General features: G+C 36.8%; 1 protein-coding gene across 4 annotated transcripts in view; it reads left to right on the forward strand.

Annotated features, from left to right (window-relative positions):
• Nucleotides 1–11842, forward strand: part of mon2 (MON2 homolog, regulator of endosome-to-Golgi trafficking) — a 34316-nt gene extending 22474 nt beyond the window's left edge. For 2 of the 4 annotated variants that reach the window (XM_055192124.2, XM_055192125.2), the window contains exons 22-36: nt 878–1053; nt 1190–1352; nt 1429–1722; nt 1816–2014; nt 2098–2732; nt 2825–2968; nt 4718–4735; nt 6579–6671; nt 7063–7191; nt 7301–7491; nt 7616–7676; nt 7761–7884; nt 8067–8274; nt 10926–11008; nt 11192–11842. In XM_055192124.2, the coding sequence (XP_055048099.2) occupies nt 878–1053; nt 1190–1352; nt 1429–1722; nt 1816–2014; nt 2098–2732; nt 2825–2968; nt 4718–4735; nt 6579–6671; nt 7063–7191; nt 7301–7491; nt 7616–7676; nt 7761–7884; nt 8067–8274; nt 10926–11008; nt 11192–11355 (2682 nt within the window). In that variant the 3' untranslated portion in view covers nt 11356–11842. The remainder of the gene's footprint in view (nt 1–877; nt 1054–1189; nt 1353–1428; nt 1723–1815; nt 2015–2097; nt 2733–2824; nt 2969–4717; nt 4736–6578; nt 6672–7062; nt 7192–7300; nt 7492–7615; nt 7677–7760; nt 7885–8066; nt 8275–10925; nt 11009–11191) is intronic. The other 2 variants (XM_055192126.2, XM_055192127.2) reach the window with 2 other exon arrangements.
• The last annotated feature ends 5338 nt before the right edge of the window (nt 11843–17180 follow it).

The following is a 17180-nucleotide window of genomic DNA, read 5'->3' on the forward strand; positions in this document are numbered from 1 at the left end:
GATAATCCATCTGAGTCTGTTCCCTAATATAAATTACTTAAAAAAAACATTTTTTAAATCGTTTTGCTCAAAATGTTGTTTTTTAAGATAAATATCCATATTTCGGTGATTAAAATAAATGGAAAAAGTAAATATATAATGAAAGTTTTTTCCCCATTTTTTGTTTTTTTTGTTTATTGTTTGTTTGACGGCAGAGGGTCTGTTATTTCATTTGATATATTTGTATGTTTATATATTTATAGAAGAAATTTTTCCTCCAAAGAGTTTTGTAAAATTTTTGTGAAAATCACAAAAATGCTGGCGGGTAACTTTAAAAAAAGGCTGGCGGCAAATGAGTTAAAGCTCACGTAACACACGCTGTTTCTGCACTTCTGATGTTAATCTGGAGTACCTATAGAGTAGTATTATTTCCTTTATATCTCCAAAGAGTCTTTAGTTTAATCAGATTTATAAAAGAAAGATTAGCTTTACAGATTCTTTCCGATAACGTACAAAAAAATGAAGAAGGAGGAGTGAGTATGAGTCATGCAACGCTATACAACACTGTTTAACTTATGATTCACAACATGTTCGTGTCATTTATATAATATGCACGCGCCTATTTCCAATATAAGACAGAAGTCTTACTTACTTCTGTCTTACCCCTGAAACGTCAGCTGGACCTGTAATCAAAAAAACTTTCCGAAACTTGTACGAACCCTGGCGAAGTGCATTCGGCACAAAAATACTCTGTTACACGTCCAACTGCTTTTTTGACACTTTCCCTACGTTTAGCAGGAGGAAACAACTCTATAACTGTGTTAATAAGTCAGAATGCTTGAAATACCATTGAACAACCCCTTTAAAAGACCTATAACCAATCATCTTTCCTCCTCAGAGACTGCACCTGCTACTATTAAACCCACTAAAGGAGCTGTCCAACGTTCTTCACGCAGACATCCGGCAGAAACAGCTGGAGTGTGTCCTTCAGATTCTGCAGAACCAGGGCGACAGCCTCGGCCCAGGTTGGCCTCTGGTGCTGGGGGTCATTGGAGCCATCCGCAACGACCAGGGGTGAGACATGTTGGTTTAGACCGGTACAGCTGGTTTGGATCAGCAGATTGGTGGAGAAAACAGAAATTTTGCATTTATTTTTATGTTACTTGAATTGTTGGTCCTACTTGTACTCGGCATCTCTTTCGTTTCACAGCGAGTCCCTCATACGAACAGCATTTCAGTGCCTGCAGTTGGTAGTGACCGACTTCTTACCCACAATGCCTTGCACGTGCCTCCAGATAGTGGTGGATGTAGCGGGCAGTTTTGGCCTTCAGAACCAGGAGCTCAACATCAGCCTGACGTCCATCGGCCTGCTGGTGAGAAGTCTGTCTGGATATTTAAAATGACTTGAGAATTGGTTGGCATCTGATTTGTTTTACGTTCCCCTTTCAGTGGAACATCTCAGACTACTTTTTCCAAAGAGGAGAAACTATTACAGAAGAGCTGGAGAAGGAGGAAGCGATTCTTGTAAAACAGGCCCAAGATAAAGGCGAACCTTTGAACAGACCCTTCCACCCTGCTCCGCCCTTCGACTGCCTGTGGTTGTGTCTGTATGCCAAACTTGGCGAGCTGTGCGTAGATCCACGGCCGGCCGTGAGGAAAAGTGCCGGCCAGACGATGTTCTCCACTATCGCTGCGCATGGAACTTTGCTGCAACCATTGACCTGGAACATCGTGGTTTGGAAGGTACAGGGTCACCCAATTATTTCCGTACGAGTTTACATTCATTCAGCAGTCTGAACTTGCAAGGTACCATAAACTTAATCCTGTTGTCCACAGGTTCTCTTTCATCTACTTGACTGCGTCAGGAAGTCCTCCACCACGGCCGACAAAGAAAAGATCGAATCAGGAGGCGGGAACATCCTCATCCACCATTCCCGCGACACGGCAGAGAAGCAATGGGCGGAAACGTGGGTTCTGACACTCGCGGGTGTAGCTCGGATCTTTAACACCAGGAGATACTTACTGCAGCAGTTGGGTAAGTGTTGAGAAATGTGGTTCTTGAAGAAGAAACCTGATTTAAAAAAAGTAAAACTGTGCCCCGTCATGTGCCCCATACAGGTGACTTCTTCAAAGCTTGGGAAGTCCTGTTGGACCACATCCAGTCCGCGGCCCTCAGCAAAAACAACGAAGTTTCTCTTGCTGCCCTCAAAAGCTTTCAAGAGATCCTTCAGCTAGTCACTCCCGTTAAAGACACGGATAAACCAGACGCTCTCGGTGCAATTGACGTTTCCGCTGTCCTCATGGAACCTCTTCAAAGCTCCGGTCCAGGCAGACCCCTTATCCGGTCCGATTCCCTCGCCGAGCGGTTAGCCCAGCGCTACGGTGCCCAAACTCAGCTTCCTCCGCCCGTGGAGGATCAGGATGACTCCCCCCTCTGGTGGTCAGCGTGGAACACCTGGTACCGGATAGGAACCGAGTGCACACGCCCACCTAGCGGTGGAACGGATAAACTCTCGTTTGTACCCAGTCAGCCGTTCCTGACGGCATTGATACAGATTTTCCCAGCGTTGTACCAGCACATTGCAGGAGGGTTCAGCATGGAAGATCTAAAGAAGCTGGGTGTCATTCTGCACGGTGCCGTGTCTGTCCCCATAAGCTCTGATGCTTCGCCCTTCATCTTGCCGTCATACACAGAGGCGGTGCTCACTAGTCTACAGGAAGCCGTACTTACAGCCCTGGATGTCCTACAGAAGGTTGATTATTCGTTTACTCTGTTCTTAGTAACTCTTTTTTTTATTTGGACACTTTGAGAAGGTATGACTGAGATGTTGTGCTTTTCCTTCAGGCGATCTGTGTAGGTTCAGAGAATCTTCAGGTGATGTATCCCGCCATCTTCCAGCAGCTTTTGTTGTTCGTGGAGTTTTCCTGTAAACCTCCTCAGTATGGAAAAATGGAGACCAAACATGTGGCCAATGCCAAATACAACCAGGTGAGTCTCTACTGTTCTCCACATCACTGCTGGTTTTAATTGCTGTGCTGTTTGTTTTCTGTTTTATTTCATCTTCATGTCTGTTTCTGGTTAGATGATCTTGTTCAGGGTTTAGGGAGTCTGGAAACACATGTTTTGCTTGGGTGTTTATGAATCTGTGGATTCTTTTTCTTTATTTCAAAGCTTTTTTCATTCTTAAACGTTTTGAAGCTGTCTAAATGAATTTGTTTGCATGTTTTTTTAGTTGATTTCTTCAGACAATTTTATGTTTTTTAAACTTCTCTGATATTTGTCCACAGCATGTGTTTTGCAAAAGTTTAACTCTTTCCCCGCCATTTACGAGTTATATTGTCAATTAAGAGAAAACGCCAATGCTGAGTTTTTACGGCAATCCATATTTCCACTATTATCCACTAGGTGGTGCTTTTATTCAACTTATAAATCACTGAAGCATCCACTGATCCAAAAACAATAAAAAAAAACTCAGTGTATGTTTTGATCATTGATCTGAGTCTGATCTCTAACAAAAGTCTTTTACAAAAATGCGATTATATGTTTGAAGAAACATACTCATTTGAGAGGTCGTAAAAAGAGAACAAATGAAGATAGGATTACATTTTTTTTTTTTTTGAAAGCAGAGGGTCAGTTCTTTCATTTGATATATTTATGTTTATATATTTAAAGAAGAAGGTTTTCTGAAAAGCTTTTTTAAAACGTTGGCAAGGAAGAAGTTAGACTTAAACTTTATTTGTCCAGCATGTGTTTTACGAATATTTTAAAGGGTTTAACTCTTTCCCCGCCATTGACGAGTTATCTCGTCAATTAAGAGAAAACATTTGTATGAAAAAAACGTATTCCTGATGAGTTTTTATTAATTTTTCTGAATCTGATCTCTAACAAAATTCCTTGACAAAAATGCAATTATTTCAGCCTTTTGGTAAAAAAATTTTTTTTGAACAAAAACATATATTTAAGAGTTTATAAGCAGAGAAAAAAATATAGATAGGATAAGGGCTGCGTGATTAATCGCATGCGATTGTCACATGCATCTCATCAGTAAAGTCGGTTCCTTGATTAGTAATAAATTGCCATCAGCTGCTTTCAGATGGAGCGATATTTTAACAGATCAGACATTTTAACAACATAAACAAACAAACAAAAACAAATGAAATATCTCTGCTATCATGCACAGTTGCACACGCCCAACTAACATCTGCGTGTACTATATTATATTATACTTTATTATCCCCATTGACCTAAAACTTTGTCCATATGTTACTTTTTCACGTATAAAATAGAATTTCTCATTTATGACAAACCATTTCGATATGCATATCGATGTATGCACATTTGCGGCACTTTAGTTATTTCGGTATATTGCACATCCATATAAATAGTCTTTGAGTTTGTTGCAATGCATTCTGGGATTACCTTGTCTACAAAAGGCTAAATGCAATTTATAAAATAATAAAAATATGTTTTTCCACACTTTTTTAGTTCTATTTGGATTCAGTGTGTGACTAGCTGTCATTTTCCACTTCAGTTGTGTATATTGCCCAAATATTTGAAAGTTAATGAATTTATCTTCAGGAGTGGACATTTGTGAGGGTGCTTGTGTTGTTCATTCTCATAATGTCATATTTGTGTCGTATTAAAATAGCTTTGTTTCATTAGTTCCTGTTGTAGTAGTAAACATTTGTCTGATCTTCTCTTGTTCTGTTTTTTGTACTTCATATGGATCCACTGTAGATCCAACTGTTCGCCCCGGTGAGTTCTTCCTGCTGTCGGTCTCTTCATCTCTGTCTTTACATCTCACTTTAGCTTCATTTAACAACTCTCAGACAAACATTTCTCCCTTCATGTACTTGTACATTTGTTTTCTTTATTTCCCATAAGCCAGATTTGCTCATTTATCCGCTTCACAACAAATACAAGCTTGTTTTAGTGCTGTTACTGTGTGGCTGTGTCTAGACCTTTATGGTAAAACAATGTGAAATTTGTCAAACTGATACTTATTTATTGATATGAGATTATGCTTATTTACCTCATAAGTAACAACTTATTTTTAACAAATGCAGACCTTCCGCAAGGAAAACACATTTACTTTTATTTTTAAAATAAGACAAGACGTTCAGATTTCACGGACGCGCTATTTGGTTAAATCATTTGTAAATATAATGTTATATATGTTATTAAAAGATATTTATATTTCATTTTTGTCTTATTAAACTGTACTCGTCAAAATGATTTGCTGCATCTGGGTTACTGTGTGTTATTAGTTTTGAGTGGTTATGTGGGAATAATAAATCTGCAAATGTTGAGACTGGCCAATCAGAATCAAGCATTCTTAACCATATTCTTTATAGCCCATAACTGAATCATTATGGTGTAGAAACAAAGATTGCGTTTTTAAAAGTGCATTGTGAGTTTGTAAATTTACTGTATGAATATGCATATTTAAAATACTACACGGTTCATTATTTGCTTTGCGTGTCGAACATTATAATCACAAAAAATCACTCACTATATTCAATATGCATTGTAACAACTATTTTGAGTCCTATAATTCATGCAACTAACGATTATTCTCATAATCGATTAATTAGGCAATTTTTTTGTGATTCATCAACTAATCGGATAAAAACCTAAATATTTACTCAATTAGGTTTTTAACTTATTATAGCTAAATAAGACACTATTGGTGCTAGGGCAAAGATTAACCGCAATTATTCAGATACAAAATAAAAGTGATTTTTGGCATAATACATGAGTGTGTGCTGTGTGTAATTATTATGTATATATAAATACACACACATTCATGTATTTATTTAAGAAACATCTACATGTGTGTATATATATTTATTTATATTTTTTTATATTCTATATGATATATAAATAAAAAATGATATATAGATAAAATAATTCTGAAATGAATATATGTATGTGTGTGTGGTTAAATATACATAATAATTACAAACAGTACACACACATATATTATGCAAAAAAATCACTTTTATTTGGTATGCGATTAATCGTGATTAATCTTTGCCCAACGTGTAGAAATGAACATTTAAAGGGCACAAGCCACACACTACTACAGAGTTTTAGTAATGTAATATTTTTGGTATTTTGAGCCTTAAATAAAAAGGTTTGGGCAGCTTTTAAATAGTAATAATAATAAACAAAACGAATTGAGTCTTCAGGCATGTGCTGATAAATAAATTTAGCCACAGATGAATAAACTCATTTTAATCTTCAACTTTAGAACTTGATGGGTATTAACATTAACCGTTAGTAACAAAATTAATAAGCCATAAGACACAAAAATGCATTTTTACAGTAATAAAAACCTGGATTTCTTTCTTCCTTTAAAACAGATGCTTAGTTTGTTCTTGAAACAAATACAAACTTACTTATATTAAAAAATGAAATTTAAACCTTTTGTTCTTTTGTGCTTTTGTTTTCGTCATTGTCCTTCAGGGTTGCCATAACCGCTTAAGAAAACGCGCCCAAATGGCCATTCAAAATTAATTCAAAAGCACCCCAATGAATATTCACAGCCCAAATACCAACAACTTATAAACCAAATCCTTCAATCTCTAACCTGCAGAAAAACAACCTGCAGAAACCGTGTAAAAGAAGCCCAATTCACAACTGTGCCGAAAGGCAGAGGACCTGGCAACGCAGGTCTGCTGGTCAAGCGGTAAGAAGTAGAAGCGCCTGATAAAGGTGCAGCCCGTGTTGTATGAAGAAAAAGTGCTTGACTATAAGCCGGGGCGCTGTATGGAGCGAACGCGTGTCCGGCTGTCCAACGGTGGTGTGGGAGGATGTGATGTTACAGACCAACTAATCGATGATGAAATTAGTTTTGTTTTCGCAGATATCTCTTCAGTGTTTAAGCCAGTAGGGTCATGTGATCTATAACATTTAGTGATCATTCAATTGAACCAAATGTTAATGTTTTGATTATTCACTATCCACCCTTGATTTGTTATTTTACAAACATTCATGTTTAAGAGGAGATGTTTATATGTAATATTTATATAGTATTATTCACCTTGATTCTGTCTGTTTGTTTTTGTCTGTCTGTCCAGGCGGAGTGGGTGGCCTTAAACTATGTGCCGTTTGCCGAGCGCTCTCTGGAGGTGGTGGTCGATCTCTATCATAAAACCGCCTGTCATAAAGCCGTCATTAATGAGAAAGTCCTTCAAAGCATCATCAAGGTATTTTTGCATCCACTCTCTCTTTTTCAAAACCTGGTGAGTTAAGATTTCAAACCCACATTAAATGGCAACATTAAAATATCATGTAATATAAATGTGTTTTTTGCAGACTTTAAGGGTTCCTCTAGGTCTGAAGTACGCGTGTCCTGCCGAGAGCACCTGGAAACTCGCCGTTTCCTCACTGCTAAAAGTGCTTTCAATTGGGCTCCCTGTTGCCCGGCAACAAGCATCCTCAGGCAAATTTGACACCATGTGGCCGGAGCTGGCGAACGCCTTCGAGGACTTTTTGTTTACCAAAAGGTACCCAAAGATTTGTTTAAAATCGTATTAAATAAAAAATATATTGATCATGATGTACGTGTATTCGTAATATAGTCTTTAAAAAGCATTTAAATCTATTCATTGTATTTTTTACGTCTTATAGCACACCTCCAGATAATCTGTCCATACAAGAGTTTCAAAGGAATGAAGCTATAGATGTTGAGGTAATTTCACACAAATATAACAACATTTTATTTGCTACCAATTATAATAAACACGTATATTATGTTTATGTTTTTGTCCACTAGGTGGTGCAGTTGATCAGCACAGAGATTTTACCGTTTGCCAATTTCATACCCAAAGAGTTTGTAGGTCGTATCATGAGCATGCTTAATAAAGGCTCGATTCACTCTCAGTCGTCATCTTTCACAGGTATGAAGTGACAAAAATGATAAAACGAACCATAAATCTTTTATTTACAATAAAAACTAAAAACGTACCACAGATCATAATAATTACAAATAAGAATGATATCAAACCTGCTTGATGTTTTTCAACTACCTTTGATGCCAAATATTCAATAAAAAACATCTGAATCCTTTCATCTTTCACAGAGGCAGAAATGGACATGCGTATGCGAGAGGAGTTCTCCAAGGTGTGTTTTGAGACCCTGCTCCAGTTTTCCTTCAGTAATAAAGTCTCGACGCCACAGGAGGGCTACATCTCTCGTATGGCCCTGTCAGTGCTTTTACAGAGAGCGCAAGATGTGCTCAGACGATACGTGGAGGACGAGAGGTTGAGCGGACGCTGCCCGCTGCCCAGGTAAACACAAACAAATACACACTGAGCAAAGTAATCATATCAGATTTTTGTTGTAAAGATCTGTATCTTCTTGTCCATTTATTGAACTAATAATCATGTAGGTCTCATTTCAGCCTGAAATCAAAAAATACATTTTGCATAAATAAATAGGATTAAAGCCTTAATTGCATAAAAAAATCTTTTAAGACAAATAGTTTTCATCATGACTGTATATTAGAAATGTTCCCGTCCAGATACAATTAGATTTTTTTTATTAGCATAAAAAGCTATACAAAAATGCTACTATGATCTTTTCTTTTAATGATTCAATAATCATTTAATTGAATAGATGTTATCAGATGCCCAATGAAACTAAGGGGGCATGTTCAAACTCGAAACCAACTAAGCATATTTTCATCGGTTACTTTGTTTCATGGGCAAAATATGATCAGTTCTTCACTTTTATGAGATTTTTGCTGTTTTAATCACACGCTTCATTCTGGAAGCAATTAGTTATTAACTCATTCCTCGCCAGCCTTTTTTTTTAAGTTGCCCGTCAGCATTTTTTGTGATTTTCACAAAATGCCTTTCAGGAAAATTTTCTTCTAAAAATATATAAACATACAAATATATCAAAAAAAGAAGAGAACCTCTGCTTTCAAACAAACAAACAAAATGGTGAAAAAACTTTTCATCCCATCTATATTTTTTCTCTGCTTATAAACTTTTAAATATGTGTATTTTTCTTAAAAAAAAAAAACAAGCTGAAATAATTATATTTTTGTGAAGGAATTTTTTGTTAGAGATCAGATTCAGAATGATTATCAAAACATACACAGAGTTTAAATTTTTTTATAAATTGGGTAATCTAGTGGATAATCGCGGTATTAAAGATTAACATGACCCCCGGTCAGGGCCGCATTAAGAGCTCACTGGGCCCCAGTTTTATGACATTTCATAAAACACATTTTTCTAAAACACTGCTGAAGTTGTTTTACGTAAATATAATCTAGAATAATTCAGAATAACAGTTGCACGAAAAAAGCTATTAGATTAACACTAACCTGTAAACATGGCTTGCTAATAGCGAATATAGGGGTGGGCGATGAGCTAAATGTTTTATCATTATACGAGTCATTTTAACTAACAATAATGATATACTTCACAGTCAAGTTATATTACTTTTAATAAGAATTTTATCATATGGAAATTTAATGCCACTAACATTTCAGAATTACAATTAATAACAATAGAACAAAGGCACACAAGAAATCGCCCTTCTTGAAAAACTTAAAGCACTGAATAATATTATATTGTGTAAAGTAATCAAATATATACAGTACATATCTTTCACTTTAAATTCAACATTCATTCTTATTTATTTTACAAAAGTGATTCAGTCAATGGCAGTAAATTACTTTATTTCTGATGTTTGATTTATTTATTTATTTATATTTATTTAATGTTTATTTGACAGAGACAAATGGATAAAACATTGCTTTATAAAAAATACAAAGTAGATTCCATGCATACAGGTTTATAGCCAAGACTAATTTGCAACCCCTGTCCCTGGTTAGGCTTGTAAGGTTAAAACAGAGATTAAAGAGTATTGAAGCACAAATTTAAATATTAAAATATATACAATAAATACATCAAATAAGATGTGGGCTTAAATAGATGTAGTAGTCACTATAACACAGAATCTAAACAAATTTATACATTAAGTTGTAGCCTGTATAATCACGGTATTACAGATAACACGTTTAGTAAAATTATGACCAAAAAGTTTTATTTTGGTCTCATCTGACCACATGACTTTCTCCCATGACTCCTCTGGATCATCCAAATGGTCATTGTCAAACTTAAGACGGGCCTGGACATGTGCTGCTTTAAGCAGGGGAACCTTCCGTGCCATGCATGATTTCAAACCATGACGTCTTAGTGTATTACCAACAGTATCCTTGGAAACGGTGGTCCCAGCTTTTTTCAGGTCATTGAAACGCTCTTCCCGTGTAGTTCTGGGCTGATTTCTCACCTTTCTTAGGATCAGTGAGACCCCACGAGGTGAGATCTTACATGGAGCCCCAGTCCGAGGGAGATTGACAGTCATGTTTAGCTTCTTCCATTTGCTATTGATCGCTCCAACAGTGGACCTTTTTTCACCAAGCTGCTTGGCAATTTCCCCGTAGCCCTTACCAGCCTTGTGGAAGTATACAATTTTGTCTCTAATGTGATGTCTTTGGAGAGCTCTTTGGTCTTGGCCATGTTAGTAGTTGTATTCTTACTGATTGTATGGGGTGGACAGGTGTCTTTATGCAGCTAAAGACCTCAAACAGGTCTAATTTAGGATAATAATGGAGTGGAGGTGGACATTTTAAAGGCAGACTAACAGGTCTTTGAGGGTCAGAATTCTAGCTGATAGACAGGTGTTCAAATATGTGTTTGCAGCTGTATCATACAAATATGGATGTTATTTATAGTTTTAGTTCAAATTAAAAACAATTAAATTAGAAAATTTAAATGCATTATTTCTTTCATCCATTCTGATTTTGGGGTGAAATGTAAGATTTTATGACCACAGTTTTGACTTTTACAACAAAGCTATAAATTGTTCAACCAAAATTGAATTATACAGAATAGACATTATAAATCACTCATTTTGTTTTTCCAAGGCAACAAGTGACTGAGATCATCTTTGTCTTAAAAGCCATCAGTACACTCATGGATTCTCTCAAAAAGACACAGCCGGAAAACGGTGAGAGATATTTGTCATTAAACTCTCTAAAACATTGTTCAGTTTCTCGCTGGTTCAAAGCATTTATTTTCTATTAGTTATTTCTGCCTGTCTGTCTCAAAATATCATCATGACAGCATTATTAGACATTACAGGCATGGGTGCTAATTTTGATTATTTCTGTCTCTCTTCACTCTCCATCAGTGGACGGTAACGTTTGGGCTCAGGTGATCGCGCTGTACCCCACTCTGGTGGAATGCATCACCTGCTCATCACCTGAAGTAAGCTCCGCCCTCAAAGACGCACTAGGGCCCTTTAAGGACTTCATGCAGCCGCCCGTCTCCAAAGTTCAGAACGGCGAATCGTGACTGAAAGTTTTTATTCCGCCACAATCATGAATGTGACTGTTTCACACCCCACGCGTGAGGACTCGCCCCCATCGCCATGGCAAACGTCACTGATCGACAGCTCCAAATGCCATTGTTTTAAGCTTCTAATACGAGCTGCGTAGATTCCGATTGGCCGACTTTAACGATGTATTAACAGCTACATTAAATTTGCAGTGTTTGTTGTTTTTATCGGTTTTTGTTTTCCCCCTCATGTACAGTGTTTGGTGATAGTGTTAAAGATGTCATTAAGAATTACGTTCAAAATGAGGTCAAAATCAAAAATCATTTAAAGAAAAATCATCATAAATAAATGAAGGACGGTCTTTTTTTGTGAAATTTTCTCAACAGCAATTTGGGATTTTATGCAAGATCTTACTGTAACATTCCACGTCATCTTTAGTCACATTGAGAAGGGTTGAACCCGTGTGTGTACAATAATAAATGCTACAGTTCTATGAACATTAAATGTGTCACATCTTTGCTTATTTTACAAATAATTTGCATTTAGCAGAGCATTTAATACTGAAACCATCGTTTTGAAAATCACATGCTCGCGTGTGAGCAGAGCGCGTTGCCTTTTTTTTTTGGTTAGGGTCAAATGAAACCGTCTAGTTTTTTTGTTTATGTATCAAACATTAAACAGAATGAAAAGATGGAGTCTCTACAGCAGGAGTGGCCAAACTTTAGGAAGATTAAGTATGGTTTTACTAGTGTAGTAACCATGTTTTAGCAGATTAATTGTCATTTGTATTACCACAATTTTTAAATACTGAGACCATAGTACATTTGTGGTTACAACAAATAAAAATAAAAAAAGCTTAATGTAATTAAAGCATGCTTCATATTTTTAAGGAGAAATCATTTCATATGCATTACTCGATAGTTATTACATATCATCATGATGTTAAAAACAGAGGTAAGCAGTTTTGGGTTATTTAAATGGCAATATCTCTTGGCAAATCACTAACATCAGAAAGAAGTCAGTATGTGTTAATGCATTAAACTTTCGTTTACAAAGACGTGAAACTCAGCGAGTGGTCAGGGGGGGTCAGTGATGTGCTCGCACAAAAATCGCTGCAAAAGATGCTTTCCAACAGGTGTTTTAGCATTCGTTGTACACTTGTGGACTTATTTTTCCAAACGCCTCACACCCGTATATTCTTCCGTTGAGAGCTTGAAAAATAGAAACTCCAGCCCAGGTGGTGGCACTAATCCGCCTTTGCCAATTGCAAGAATACAAACAAAGTTCCCAGCGCGGAGTAATACCGTACCTCACAGCACATCTAATACAAGTCAATGGAGTTGGCAAAAACTACGATTAAACCTGTTGGAGTGCGTATTTTGCAGCGATTTTTGTGTGAGCATATCAGTGAACACCCCTGACCACTCGCTGAGTTTCACGTCTTTGTAAACGAAAGTTTAATGCATTTTAGGAAAGATTGTTCTAGTGCACCTATGCAGCCATTGTGAGGGTGATACCACAGAAACCGAAAATTCTTGCGTCAGCAGCATATGTCCAAATTTCAGTCAAAACCGTTCTATTTCATCATAAACAAGCTGAAAACAGGGCTTTAAGTGTAAAATACCCAACTTGTCCTTTAATATAATTATAAACTGCTTTGCGGGTCAGATAAAAGTGTCCAGCGAGCAAGATCTGTCCTGTGGGCCCTAGTGTGCCCACCTCTGCTCTACAGGAGTAAAATCACATAAATTATTCATGTAGTTTCAGTGAAAAAGGGAAGAGAAAAGATAAATACAATAAAAAAGATAAACATATGCAGAGGAAACATTATGCATCAGTGATATTACAAAAAAAATCATAAGATTTCTAAAATCTGTTACTTTATTATTATTATTTTTTAAACTCTATATTTATTACATTTTTGTTGTAAAAACCCCCAAAGAACATTCCAGAATATACTATTTAAACAGTTACAAAACACCGTTTCCCACTTAAATAAATGGACAAAAAAAAAAATAACACAAACAAATGTTACTTTATTTTTAAAAAAACCTTAGGGATTTAAGAAATGCTTGAACTTCAATTAGGAAATGTGGAAAAGTAGGCTGCGAGTTACAGAATTTGTTTATGAATAAAAAAATTCCAAGCAAAATAAAAAATAACAATTATTCATTGGAATATTAGTTGTGCATTCATAGGTAGAAATTATGTCTTTTTACTGAAAGGATTTAAGTATTAAGGGGCTTGCTTAAAATTTTGTGAAAATGCTCTATTTTAATTTGGCATTAGTTTTGTCACCATGGAAAAATAAATGGGTCCACAAAATGAGCAAGAATTGTCAACATCCATATTGGGAATTCAGTACTTGTGAGGTAACAGCCAGGCTTCCTTCCAATCTATAAATTCAATAAAGGATGACAAAGTACCTTTAGGAATGTTATGTGTTTTGTTCTGAAGAAATTGTCAAATTTTATTAAATTGTTTGTTAAATATACTTATTCCATCTAAAATCAAATCATTTTTTTTGTGGATGATATTTAAAACGGTGATTTAAACCGGAAGTAACCACTTAAAGCGCTGCATTGTATCGTTCAGTTCATAATTTCCCCTTACCATTTAAAGCCTGCAGGAGGGCGTGGCCTCCATGTGGGTGTGTGTGACGTGGGCGGTGTCCCTCTGACACGCCATTGGCTGCGCTCCTAGCCAATAACGTCGTGGCAGAAGGGAGTGTAGCTCGTTCACGAGTACTACGACCATTCACTTCGGGTTCACGGCGCGTTCTGGACAGCAACGTGGATTCTCGGATTTCTGCGAGTTCAAGTTCGTCGTGTTTGTCGGACTGTGGCTGTGACCGGGCCGTGTACTGGCTGAGGTAGTAGTTTGTGCTGTTGGTTTGGGATGTGACATTGCCCGTTATGGAGATGACTGCGCAAGCTACTCCCTTGCCAGTGCCAGGCACGCGCTTCCCGCCGCTTCGGATTCCGGATCTTCGGGAAAAATGTGCTGAATCGTGAATGTGTTTGTGTGATATTCATGAATGTGAGATTTATTCTGATAGTTATGTAAATATGGTAAGTCTCAAATAAATGTATATTGTGTTAAATAAGTCTGATTTTCCTGTAACTTATCATTTATTTTACTTTTTAATCATTGCTATAGAAATCGAATCGTAAATATGCTGTAACTTTAATTGTTTTCCGTATTAAAGTGCTGTGTTTTCTGTCGAGTGCAGCAGAAAAGCACATATTACCCTCGGGCACGAGACGGGTAGGGTTATTAATTTGAAAAAAATGCTTGATTTTGCCCTTGGGATGTGTAATACATGTAGGTCATACTCTACTGTTGCTATGAAGAGAGCTGTGACGTGGCTGCATCTGCCCACTACAGTAGAATCATCGGCTGTGACGTCACAAGGTACCTGCCGTAGTTCTGGCTGTCAGTCAATGAATAAAGCTCGTATCAATCGATCGGGTCGATAAAAGCATGCAGAAGTTGATCGTGACGATTTAAACTATGCACACAATGGGGTATGTGTGACGTGCCTGTGATGTACATGTGGCCCTAGTTTAGGCAATGACAAGACCCCCAAATTATCCAGAATGTTAATGACACGTGAGAGATTCTCACTATTGGGGGTCTCGTGCATGTGATATATGAATATTAAACTACGCTGGCTTATCTATGAATATTCAGAATTTCTTGAACCCTGCAGCAGTGCAGAAAAAGGGTTTGAGGTCAGTTAAATAATTATTGTTTATGAATAATAAAAAAGAACAACAATTAATTAGAATATTAGTTGTGCTTTCATATTATAAAAAATTATGTCTTTAAACTGAAAGGATTTGGAAGTATTAAGGTGCTTACTTAAAAATGTGGAAATTTTGAATTTTCCGATTTTATCAATCAATATTTTCTTGCACCATATTTTTTCAGCAATGTTAAATCTATCTGTACTCATTATAAAGTCTGTACATGTATTGTTACAGTACCTCTTAGGGTTGCAAAATTCTGGGAATTTTGGACACTTCCTATGGAAAATACACCAGAATATATGGCAATTTTGGCACACGGATGAAGATGGGTCAGATTTTTGTATGTGATGCAGTTTGTAAAAATTACCAACATTATGAATATTTTCCTTTAATTCCTTAAGTTTCCAACTTGGAATTTTCAAAAATTCCAGGGGTCTCATTTATAAAGCGTGTGTGTACGCACAAAACGGGGCTCGAAATGTGCATACGCCAGTTCCCATCCGATCTATAAAAAACAAAATTGGTGGGAAAATGGGGTTGTAGGGTGGGATCTGAGGATGATTCATGTATGCACACTTGCAGGTGATCTGTGTTTATAAGAGGAACATTGCTTTGTTTTATAAGTCGTAATATTTTTTGGCCATTTTTGGCTTTTGTGCGCACGTAGACTTTTAAGAGTCCTACGCACATTTTTATAAATGAGACCCCAGAGCTCTGCAATCTTACTTATATTATAAAATGCTAATGCACTCCAATTTACAACTCATTTGTGTCCTCTTATAACGCACATGTATGTGCTCAGTCTGTCTCTCATCTGGTGTAGATGTTATGTATGTATGTGGTCACACAGTTAACTCATTCCCTGCACGCCTTTTTTTTTAAGTTGCCCGCCAGCATTTTTTGTGAGTTTCACAAAATGCCTTCCGGGAAAATGTTCAATATCTCAAATGAAAAAAGACCCTCTGCTAACAAACAAACAAAACTACCAAATTTTGAGCCAAAAGCTGAAATATTTGCGTTTTGTAAAGGAATTTTGTTAGAGATCAGATTCAGAATGATGATCAAAACATACACAGAGTTTAAAATGAATTGAATTAATTTTTGCTTCAGTTTTTTTAAATTGGGTAAGAGCGACATGTAGTGGATAATAGCGGAATTACAGGTTACCGTAAAAACTTGGCAGGGAAATGTTTTCTCTTAATTGACGAAATAACTCATCAATGGCGGGGAAAGAGTTAACTGGATTTTAAAGATGGATTAAGCTCAGTCATGAGTAAGCTCAGTCATTCTTTGAATTTATCCAACATTATCTTCAGTCTTATCTGATCCTCAAGGATGTGTAGGCTGGAAATCTTTCATATCAGATTTTTTCAGTGTTTGTGTGTTCATGACCTGCAGATGAAGTTCATATTCCTGTTTAAACTCTATAGAGATGACGTTAATAGCAGAAGAATGAATTGTTCGATGTAAATGTGAGCTCTGCAGTCTCGGCTGGGAATGTTATTATCACAGCTGTGTGTGGCTCTGATGTTGAAACCATTCATTTATCAAATATTTGAATATGAACTCACACACCGAGATCCTCAGACTTGGACCGCATCCGGCACTGCGTTCCCAAGACTGGCTCTCATTCATATGATTCTTACCAAGAAAGAAGAAAAATCTACATTTGCTAGAAAGGAAAAGTCTTCCTGTATTCTTTGTAAAGCAGATATGCTGCTGTCTCTCACTGTATTGTCTGGATTTATGTGAAAAGTATTAAAGGGGACATTTCACAATATATCTTTTTTTTTAAATCCCAAAGTACATATGTGAAGTTTTAGCTATAGACAATTTATTATAACATGTTAAAATTGCCACTTTGTAGCAGTGGCGGCTCGTGACTGCTCATCCGAGGATGTGCTAATTCAAAATAGGTGTTTGGATTGTCACGTGTGTGGTTCCCTTTTCCAAAATATGTGTTTTGTCAGGATGGGTGCCTGCTGCACACGCGTCGAATCCTTTTGTGATAAGGGAGACGCTCGCGTTCCCAAAATACACGCTAGACACTTCCTTAACAGTAAACTTTGATAACGCATGAGATTATGGGA

Source organism: Misgurnus anguillicaudatus, chromosome 6, assembly GCF_027580225.2.
Source record: "Misgurnus anguillicaudatus chromosome 6, ASM2758022v2, whole genome shotgun sequence".
Taxonomy (NCBI): Eukaryota; Metazoa; Chordata; class Actinopteri; order Cypriniformes; family Cobitidae; genus Misgurnus; species Misgurnus anguillicaudatus.